The 11712-nt window shown below is 40.1% G+C and overlaps 2 protein-coding genes across 2 annotated transcripts in view; one reads left to right on the top strand and one right to left on the bottom strand.

Annotated features, from left to right (window-relative positions):
- LOC135222044 (uncharacterized) overlaps positions 1–11712 on the top strand; it is a 261893-nt gene that overhangs the window by 163846 nt on the left and 86335 nt on the right. The window lies entirely within an intron of this gene.
- The window catches only part of LOC135222279 (uncharacterized), a 90560-nt gene continuing 81419 nt past the window's right edge, over positions 2572–11712 (bottom strand). The window contains exon 9 of the mRNA XM_064260387.1: positions 2572–4003. Coding sequence (XP_064116457.1) covers positions 3772–4003 — 232 coding nt within the window. The 3' untranslated portion in view covers positions 2572–3771. The remainder of the gene's footprint in view (positions 4004–11712) is intronic.

Genomic DNA, 11712 nt, shown 5'->3' with positions numbered 1-11712 from the left:
TGCCCATAATGTTGTGAGCATGTGCATGGGTAAGAGGTCCTCCACACTATCAGAGGACTTACAGGCTTTGGAGATTACCTCTAATAGCCAGAAGGAGATACTGTTTGGATCCCACCTCCTTGCAATGTCCCATATTCACAAAAAGGTACTTGGACTGCGATTTGAACTTGTAGGTTGTTCTTTAGTAATATTTAGGCACAAATTGGACACAGAAACTACTCTTCTGCACTCCTCCAACAAATTCTTGAAGGGAGGTAATAAAAGATGCTGACCCTGGAACTCAGGAATTCATGTATTGGTCATGAATTCTGCAATGAAGGAGAATGACAGAGACAAAGCCACAAGAAAGGCTTCCTGGGAAACATTCTAGTCCTTATTGGTACTTTAGACCCTGGGAGTGAATAACTTTTGACTCATTCAATCTCCACCTTAGATTCGGAGGGAAGAATTGAGGAAGCTCAAACTCTCGTCAAAAATGGCAAGACTCAAGCTACCATTCCTTCTGAGGGACGATGGAATGAAAACAATCTCTGGCCTACCAGAAGCCAAAAACAAAATGGCATGCCAAAAGACTTCCCCAATCATATGGCAAGGGAAGTAACACTGTCTCATGATAAACGATTCTGACCAAGAGCAGGATATTCTAGAAAAATGCCTCACGGAGCTTTAAGCACTAATAATGTAAATCGCTAGCGACCAATGTTCCTGATACCCAGAGACTTTTCAACACTTAAAGAGCAGATAACTCGATGACGAGAGGAATAATCCAATCACTAAACATTGTAAAGGCAAAACTCAGCTTTTACATCACGTACTGAAAGGGAACTAACTTGTCCAAGGTAAAAAGGGAAGTCTGCAACTTGCTGAGCATCCCCTTCAATAATACTAACATAGAATACATTCTCCCCCTTGATTAATGTCTGTGGGAAAACTAACAGGGTAACAAATAAATTCCTTGGTACCCTTTTAGGTAACTCAATCTCTCAGGAGCTGTTGGAGAATCCCAGCATCCATTTACAGGAAGAGTACTCCTCGACAGAACAGGCAAACAAGGGGCCAAACCAAGAGAAAGGAGCTGAGCCATTCTCAGTACTTTGACCAGAGAAATGCATGAAGAAGAAGGAATGAGAAATACTGTATATCAGTCCTTGAAGTTATAGAAATAGAACAATGAACAAAATCACATGTTCTACAGGTGATGGAACTTAATTCCACCACCAAGAAATGAAAAATAAAACATTAATTCTCTGTAACTAGTCCTCATCAATCAAGTATGGACAGAAGAAGTTAGAACCTCCTGCGAAGGCTGTTACTGCTGAGACAGGAAAATTGCCAGCATCTACAAAAGCTTATTAATACGATGAGTCATTAATGCGTACTCTCCACTACCAAGGGTCAGTAAGCTTAGGTACTTTACCTGTTGCTTGGGGATGAAGTTGAACTTAACTAATGTGGCGTTTATAGATCGTTCGTCTACCCCGCAATTAACTAAATAATTTGATTTGGAAAACGGCAGCCATTTCTTTAGAATATCAGCTGATTTTTAGTAACCGCGGGAAACCCAAAACCCGCCAGCTAGAGATAGGAAGTTCCCCAGTTGGGGGAAAAGAGTCTTTTATCAGCTGTAGGGACGTATCTCAAAAGGGAAGGGTGTAGGCAGATTGGTACTTCTTAGACCTATACCTTAAGCTCTCTTTCCTGTGACCCCTCTGCTGGCTGTATGCTTGTTTTCCAGGATTTGCCTTGATCGTGGGGGGTTAAGCTGACCTCCAACCCCCAAGCAACCCAACTGAATTCTGTCTCAGTCGGCTGCGAGACGTGATCTCGGACAGAGGTCAAATTACCTGCCTTCCTGTTAGGCCTACCCAGGGTGTGAGTGGCGCGCCGATGACCCAGGCCTCAGACAAAGGGGCCCCCATACTTTTCTACAAAGAGCCACATTTTCTTCAAAGGTCCACACTGAACACGACATCCAGGTACGTCTTGCGGAACAGCATATTGCCAGTCTCTCTTATCACCTATTATAATTTTGATCCTCATTCTCCCAATTCAATTTCCAGCAACAAAAGGAATTCATCCTTTTGTTCCCTCTCACTGCCTCATGGCCGCATGCTTCTTCCCCTTGTGTGATCGTCCCAGACCAATGGAGTCATTGCATACTTCAGTGAAACCTTAAAAGTTTCCTTCTCCCCAGTATTAGAGAATTAATTAATCAAAGCAAGAAGTAATTTTTTCTTTTATCTCGTTTAATCTGGGATTCTTTTCCAGATTCCATGAGTCACGTGCCGTCTCTGCCCACTTAAGTGTGCATTACCCAAGTGTATGAAAACCAGCTATAACAGCTCAACGGAGCCATCATTTACTTTTTCTCCAGCCCAGCACGGGCCTTTTAGTAAATAAATAGTTGTTAAGTAACGAGCTGAGTTTTCTGGCGACCTTCCCTCTAAAGAACTTAATAATAACTTTCAGCTTACGGTAAGTTAAAGCAATTCCCTCTTGAAATCCCTAAATTACTTCCGTTTACGTATCTAGCCTCTCTCAAGGCTGCTATATACGTAACACTAATCACAAGCCTTCATCTGTGATGAAAAAATTATCAATATCTGAAGGAGTCACACTCTTAAAGGCACCATGAGCCCACCTCTCAAAGGAATCCACAATAAATGAATACCTTCAAAGGGCTCAAGCCAAGCTGAGGTAATAACATGAGTTACAAAGTATGATATCCAAAAGCATTCAACCTTTAGTTCTTGTACGCCCCCCTCTCTCTTTAATGGGTATTCAAGGCATAACCATAAAAAAGGCTAGTAAAATCAGGTTTGTGACAAACTTAATAGGGAAGAGGTTGAAAATCAGTCTCTAACCCCTCCTCATACTCTCTAACAGGAAACTGGGCAATTACACAGGGAACTGGTTTTAAAAAACTTCTAATGGTGTTTTTCTCAAAAATCACTTTAAAATGACATGTGCAAATCTGGAAAAAGAGGAGATATTTGTTCATGTCTTGAGGAAGGGAGGACAAAGTCCTAAAACAAAAGCCTGCTAATAAAACAATTCTGCTACCTGTACCTACCATTCCAGGCTAGAAGTTCCCTTTCATGCTCTCTTATTCTCTCCCAGAACTTCGTCAAACATGAGAGACCTTTCTCTGTCTGTGTAAGATGCCTGCATACAAGTCACTTGGTCATGTGGCCTCAATGTAGTACTTGGTATGCAAAACATTTGAGTACAGGCAGTCCCCAGTTGTCAGTGGGGGTTCCAATCTCAACTGGGTGCTGATTAGTGAAAATCTCCATTAACTGTAACTGTGACAAGCGCCATAAAGCCGAATCGCCATTAGGCAATGGGCAATAACTGGGGACTGCCTGTACAGGCATTTTCGGCACCAAAATGTGCCGATTTCCGGTGATCAGCGCCAAAGTGCTCCGATTTTTGGTCATCGGCACCAAAATGCACTGACTTCCGGTTTCTGGCATCAATACATACCCAACAGAGGTGCCATTAACCATTTATCATCCCCAAAATTACTTATCAGAGTCGATAAGCGCTGAAATTTACTGATTTTCAGCTTCATTCACAGATTAAGCTAGAATACATTGGTACTCTAGCTTAATCTGTGAATAAAGTTTTTGGAATAATTCTTTTGCCTTCTACTTCACTCAGTGACACGGAAGTAAATTTACATTACAAGAGATATCTACAGTATTTCACTACATGAAACTACCTATATATATCAAGATTAAAGTACATCTACTGTATATGTACTGTACTTCAGCAAACAGTCATCAATTGGTTTAGAAAAGGAATAAAACAAATGCTTACCTGTTTGTGCAAATCACTTAGATCAGCTGGTTTAGGTGCACTTTTATTATAAGGATTGGAACTATTTCTCGGTGGAACTCTGGATCTTGTTGGCTGTAATAACTCTGATGGCTTCATTAAATCTCGATGTCCTGAAGACCTCTTCTCTCTTATTCCACTGTTTGCATTTTTTGAAGGGGATCTAGAAGAATTGGAAATATCTTTTATCAGGAACTGGAATGATTAATTTCTGCACAATGCTTTTCTACAATAAACTTCTAAAATCAGGTTTTTGAGGTTTAATTTTTTTCTCTTACTTTCTCTAAACCATAAATACATTTCCTCTCAAACAGTGCATACTCATATAAAACTTGGAATGGGTTTGGAATTACAGAATATACAATGGAAATCTTTCAAAACCTTAGTGTACAAATTTCTAAGACATAAGCCTTTGCCTTACAGTTCCTTAATGCTCATCTGCATGACTGGTGTACCATTCAAACTGAATTAATTGCAAGGCAGACGCTCATTAATGGTTAGTTGCACTTAACATACAATATCTGTTTACATCTAAGGAACTGGAAAATAGAAAGACACAGACTAACTGATACTCTAAAATATATTGGATTCATGACTAAGCCTACCAACACACATAAAATACAAAAGGTAATAAAAAAATTAAGTTTAATAAAGAAAATCCTCATTAGGACTTAAATAAAACTTCATTTGAAATATTCACACAGTGGTATATGTATAGATCCACACATTCATTGAGATGATTCAAGGCCTAACCTTCAATGATGTAACCTATCATTCAAGTTTATTAAAAAAAAAAGTAACCTTAGCCACCTTATAAACAATAATAAAAAAACTCCAATCCTGGACCCTTAGGCAGAGTATATTTTTATTACTCACCCTGAGAATCAGAAAGGAAATGTATCCTAATTCCCTTAGACTGGGGAAACAGAAATCTTAGTTAAGTACGGTCTCACTGTCAACAGACCATGTACTTTGCCTACATTTACTGAATCTACTAATCATTTTAGTGATTTGTGAGAATACAGTTTTACTTTTTATTATTTACATCAAAATCACATTTTTGAAAGTAAATTGTATTTTTCCTAACTATACAAATCTGAGGTCCTTTACGCAGCTGAAAGCTCAGTCATAAGCTTTTCTTGTGACAAGGTAGTTCACCAGTAACTGCTTGTCCGATAGTCAGGAGTCCCACCTGACTGGATATAAACATTCCACTTTGCTTTAGGCCCAGGAAGAAATTGAGGGGGTGGCATGAGGTGGGCCTACATGTAAAGGACCTCAGGTTTGTATGGTTAGGAAAAATACAATTTACTTTCAAAAATTGTGATTTGTTCCTACACATAATACAAACCATCGGTCCTTAACATAAGGAAGACTCACTGATTGGTGGGAGGAATCTGAGTCTTGTGAACAGACTGGTATTTGCCCAACCAAGGTTCCCTCTCTGGTCGTAAGAGTAAGGGGAGGGGGGGGAGCGCCTCTGTCCAATTGATCGGAGTGAGATCACTGCAAGAGCAATGGGCAGACCTCTGGACCAATTCATAAGAGGGTGTCTTGCGTAACCTCTTATGAATAGTAAACAAGAACTTATAGTCGGAAGCAAGAGGACAAATATATAGTACTGGGTTTGTCTCTTACTGCTGTCCACTTCCCCACTTGTTAAGGAAGGGACGGATTTGTGCTTCTATCCCTACTGAAAGGGGAAGAATGGAGCTCAGTCACATAGCTTAACTGTATCTGTCGCCCTCTCCAGCATGTGAAGACCGTCACTCCCTGCCTGAGGGAAGAGAGAAGAAGAAAGGAGGAAGAGAAGCCAGTCACACTCTCATTCACCCTTCATTCATACAGTTACCACAAGGACGAGAGGCAACCTTGTCCCATTAGAGGAGCTGGGTAAGCTACACAACTTGTTGAGCAGCCACCATGGGTCCCAAGGAAAATGTGTCCAAGGACCTGTGAGCAATATCTCGAAGGTAGAAGGAGGTGAAGGTGGTCTGGTTGGACCACACCCCTGCCTTCAGCACCTGCGATACCGACAAGTTCTTGCGGAATGCAAGGGTAGAACCAATACCTCTAACTTCGTGGGCTCTCGGACGAAAGGTACCAGTGTCTAAAACCCTTTCGGTGGAGTACGCTTTCCTGATTACCTCACGAAGCCAGAGAGAAATATTGTTCTTGGACTTCTTTCTTGGTCACCCCGGTGCTAATGAAGAGGTGTCGACACTCAGGCCTGATATGACTAGTTCTCTTCAGATAGCGCTGTAGCACTCTAACAGGACAAAGTAGCATCTTTTCCGCATCATTACCAGTAAAGTCCTCTAGGGAGAGGATCGTAAAGGACTTGAATCCATCGTCAGGGACCGAGGGTTTCTGTCTTTGGTACGAAATCTGGGATGAAATTGAGCATAACTGATCCCCAACCCCTGGAATGTTTAACATCAAACGATAGACCATGAAGTTCCCCTACTCTCTTCGCTGATGCAGGGCCAGCAGAAAGACGGTCTTGAGGGTTAGATCCCTGTCTGATGACTCTCGGAGAGGCTCATAGGGTCCACGAGTCAAACTCCTTAGGACAAGTCACATCCCACTCAGGGGGCCTGAGTTCACTGGGTGGGCAAGACCTCTTGATGCTCCTCATAAGGAGGCATATTTACATGGGAGAAGAAATATCTACACCCTACAGCTTTAGGACTAAGGGTAAAGTAGCCCTTAATTGCCGAAACAGAGGAGCTTCTCTCGGCGAAGAAAGACTAGGAAGTCTGCTACCTGCTGAAGAGTGGCTCTGAGCGGAGAGACCCCATCTACGACACCAACCACAGAACACAGACCACTTTCCCTGGTATACCGCTGCAGAGGTCTGTCTGAGGTATCCTGCCATTTCTGTTGCTGCTCGGCGAGAAAAACCTCTCACTTGAAAGAGATGGTGGATAACTGCCAGCTGTGAAGACAGGGAATGTACTGCCTGATGGTACAGTTCCATGTGTTGCTGGCACAGCAGGTTGTGCCATGAGGGAATCTCGCAGTGCCTCTGAGAAAAGAGCCAGCAGGTCTGGATACCAAACGGCCTGAGGCCATTTGGGAGCCACCAAAATTATCCGAAGGTTGCTGGTGACCAGCGCCCTACTGATCACCTTGGAAATCAGACAGAACGGGGGAAAGGTGTATACTTGGAGGTTGTCTCGTGAGTGTTGGAATGCGTCCTCTACAGCTACCCATGGGTCAAGCACGACAGAGAAGAAAACTGGAAGTTTTCTGTTGTGCTGGGTGGCGAATAGATCCATTACTGGGCGCCCCCCACAGGTTGAACAGTCTCTCTGCCATGTCTGGGTGTAGAGACCATTCAGTCCCAATCACCTGATTCTGGCGGCTGAGCTTGTCTGCCACTTCATTACTCTTGCCTGGAATGTACCTGGCTGACAGCTCCACTGAGTGGGCCGCGGGTGCATCTGCACAGTCAACTGATGCAATGGGAGAGACCTTAGGCCTCCGTTTGTTGACGTATGGCACTACCGTGGTGTTGTTGCTCATCAACACCACATAGTGTCCCATCACATGTTCCCGAAATTCTTGCATCCCCAGAAACGCTGCCTCGAGTTCCATGAGGTTGATGTCAAGGTGCTCGTTGTGTTGATCCTACAGACCTGAAACCAGCAACTCCTCCAGGTGTGTGCCCCAACCCTCGGTCAATGTGTGCGAGAACAGGAGCACCTCCGGAGGGGGAGTGTGCAACTGCACTCCTATTAACCCTCTTACGCCGATTGGGCGTATTAAACGTCGAGTCAAAATGTCTCCCGTATGCCGATTGGACGTATTATACGTCGGCTCAAAAAAGTTTTTTTTTTAAATTCGCGGAAAAATACTTATAGGCCTACCAGCCAAAAACTTTTGAATCATGAGCCTTGGGGGATGCTGGAAGTTCACGGATCAAGGCGTTGTTTTGTTTACAATCATTATGCAGGCGCGCAAGCACGAATTTCTTTCTTATCGCACTAAAAAGTATCAGAGACATATCTCAAAAATTCTTTCGTCACTTTGACATAATTTTTGCACCATTTTAAATTATCCGTTACATGGAGTATTATATATGAAAATGTGCAAAATTTCATGTAGAATACAAAAATTAATACTTATGATTGTAGCTTTTATCAGTTTTGAAATATTTTCATATAAATAACGATAAGTGCAAAAATTTCAACCTTCGGTCAACTTTGACTACCGAAATGGTCAAAAAACGCAATTGTAAGCTAAAACTCTTATACTCTAGTAATATTCAATATTTTGCCTTCATTTGGCAACAAATTGGACGTCTCTAGCACAATATTTCGATTTATGGTGAATTTATGAAAAAACATTTTCCTTGCGTCCGCGCGGTAACTCTTCCGATAAATTTTTTCGTGCGATTGTCCTAATGTTTGCACCATTTTAAATTTGCCGTTACATAAAGTTTTATATATGGAAATGTGTGCAATTTCATGCACAATACAACCAAAAACAACCCATGGTTGTAGCTTTTATCAGTTTTGAAATATTTTCATATAAATAACAATAAGTGCAAAAATTTCAACCTTCAGTCAACTTTGACTCAACCGAAATGGTCGAAAAACGCAATTGTAAGCTAAAACTCTTATATTCTAGTAATATTCAATCATTTACCTTCATTTTGCAACGAATTGGAAGTCTCTAGCACAATATTTCAATTTATAGTGAATTTATGAAAAAAAAAAAATTTTCCCTTACGTCCGCACAGTAACTCTTTGGAAAAAATCAGAAATTTTTTTGTGCGATTGTCGAAATGCTTGCACCATTTAAAATTAGCCGTTACATAAAGTTTTATATGTGAAAATGTGCGCAATTTTATGATGAGTACATCAATAAATGATTGAAGGTTGTAGTTTTTCTCTTTTTTGTAATATTTGCATATAAATCACGATAAATAGAAAAAAAAACCACGTTCGGTCAACTTTGACTCTACCGAAATAGTTGAAAAACGCAATTGTAAGCTAAAACTCTTACAATCTAGTAATATAGAGTCATTTATCTTAATTTTGAAACAAATTCGAAGTGTCTAGCACAATATTTAGATTTATGGTGAATTTTTAAAAATAACTTACTTTCCCTCCGCGCGCCGATTCGCGGCCGAAAATCTCCGAAATGCGTACGTCGCATTATCCTCATATTTGTTCCTTTTCATATTAGCCGTTTTATAGAGTTTCATATATGAAAATGTGCGCAACTTCATGAAAAATACAACAAAAAATAATTGAAGGTTGTAGCTTTTCTCATTTCCAAAATATTTGCATATAAAAAAATATATATATAAAAATTTTGACATTTGGTCAACTTTAACTCATCCGAAATGGTCAAAATCTGCAATTCTAATCTAAAACTCTTACATTATTGTAATATTCAATCATTTTTCTTCATTTTGAAACAAATTGGAACTCTCTATAACAATATTTATTTACGGTAAATTTTTGAAAAAAACATTTTTTTACATCCGCGGGTTACGAATTCGTGCATCATTTTGTGATAATATTTTTTCTGTCACTTTTATCGTTTTACAATGTATTATATATCAAAATGATTGCAATTTAGTGTACAATACAACGAAAAAAAAAAAAGTAACTCGTTAGCTTTAACTGTTTTTCGCACAGCGCGATTTGAATACAATTATGTATGAACATTTTTTTTTTCGCTACCATATACAGTAGTACCTCGAGATACAAAATTAATCCGTTCCGAGGCGGCCTTCGTATCATGAGGTTTTCATATCTTGGACCACATTTTACATGTAAAATGGCTAATCCGTTCCAAGCCCTCCAATAACACCCGAGTAAATTATATTTCCAGGCCTAAAACACATGTTTTAGGGTTACGACGCCGATCCGATGGAAGAAATATGACTCCATAAAGGCAAAATACTGTACATACTTGAGTAATATTCAACTGCATGTAATGTTCAACCCCATTTTTACTGCATATATTAGGACTTTAGCATATGTCCCTTAGCAATAAGCCTAGCCTATGTTAGCGGTTGCTACTGTAGCCTAGTCTATGATTCTGACATCTAAACCCAAGAAGCTAAAAGCTTAGAATATGCCAATAAAATGTATAAATAATCAGTATGTACTCATTTCAAATAATTATTAATTAATCATTAACTATAATACAAAAAAAAAAAAAAACCTTCCAATCGATTGTTTACATTCAGCTCTTACCGTCTTACGAGTACCAAACGAAAGCCAAGCAATCATTTTTCCTAGAACACAGTAAGCCATAAATTTTCATTAGTATCTCTCTTCAACTAATGAAACTACCAAACAGTATAATAACCATTCATTTCTATTCTTTATTCTATCTTTACCTAATGGCGATACCGAGTTACTGACAGCTATAATGAAACATATACGTAACGTAGTAATATTAAAGCAGAAGCAGACTCATTTATTTTATATTTTATGATATCTAATTCACAATTTTTTTTATTAAATGTATTGCATGTACTAATTTCAAATAATTATTAACTAACCATTAACTATAATAAACAAACAAAAAAAAAGCTTCCAAACTTCTGTTTACATCCAGCACTTACGAGTATCGAACGATCGCCAAGCAATCACTTTACACAGTAAGCCATAAATTTTCATTATCGCTCTTCAACTACTGAAACTACCAAACAGTATAATAACCATTAATTTCTATTCTTTATTCTATCTTTACCTAATGTTTTTTTTTTTTTTTTATTAAATGCGTTGCATGAATAAGTTTTTCAATTTACAGCATCCTTTAACAATAGAATACTTAAAGCACAAGGGGTAGATGCTGACCAATAGGAGAGCAGGATCTCATGGGGTGACTAGCATCAGAACCAATGGGAGAGCGGGAGGATGGTGGCGGAGTTTACTCAGCTGGCGGCGCGGGAGTTTTAAAATTGTTCTCGGTGGTCCGGGCGAATCTCGGGACTTTACAGCAACAACCTTTCGTATCTTGAAAACTTTTCGTATTTGCTTTCGTATCTCAAGTTTTTCGTAAGTTGAGCCTTTCGTATGTCGAGGTACCACTGTATCACATTATTAACATGATAATGATATTTTTTTTCATTTCTGATGGTTGCATACTAAACTTCACGCAATGGCAAAAAAATGAGCCAAAAATGAACTCTTAATCTTCAAAACTAAGCGTGCTGTGATTTTTTGAAAAAAAAAAAAAAATTTTTTGCTTTCCTTCTCACTCCAAACACGTCCCGGCATACGGGAGAGGTTTTGATTTTTAGGGCTTCGGCGTAAGAGGGTTAAGAGGTTCCTGTCGTCTTAGCCACCAGGCTAAATTCTCCCTCACTTCCTCCGTGAGAGGAACTAGGAAGGATTGTGGATCCTGAGCCTATGACCAACACTGCAGAGACCGCAGGTGAAGATGCCCATGAGGGACTAACTTCTCTAGGGACGACAGGTGACCGATCATGACTTGCCAAAGCTGAGCTGGTTGTTCCTGTTGTGACAAAAATCGTTGAGCTGCCTGCCTGAACCTGCTGATCCTCGAGTCTGCGGGGAAAACTCGTGCTGCTACAGTGTCGATCAGCATGCCCAAGTACTTTATCCTCTGCTTGGGGGAGAGATCCGACTTCTCGAAATTTATTACAATCCCCAGATCACGACAAAATTCAAGGAGGCAATTTCTGTCCTGTAGCAACTGTGAGCGAGAGCTCGCCAGTACCAACCAATTGTTGAGATACCTCAAAAGACTCATACCGACCAAATGGGCCCAAGCTGACACCAGTGTGAACACTCGCATGAACACATGAAGGGCGGTCAAGAGTCCAAAACAAAGTGCCCGGAATTGGAACACCGTCCCGTCGAGGATAAAGCGTACTTA

Source organism: Macrobrachium nipponense, chromosome 3 (assembly GCF_015104395.2).
Source record: "Macrobrachium nipponense isolate FS-2020 chromosome 3, ASM1510439v2, whole genome shotgun sequence".
NCBI classification, from domain to species: Eukaryota; Metazoa; Arthropoda; class Malacostraca; order Decapoda; family Palaemonidae; genus Macrobrachium; species Macrobrachium nipponense.
Note: the sequence above shows the minus strand (reverse complement) of the source record. Positions and strands in the feature narration are given on the sequence as shown.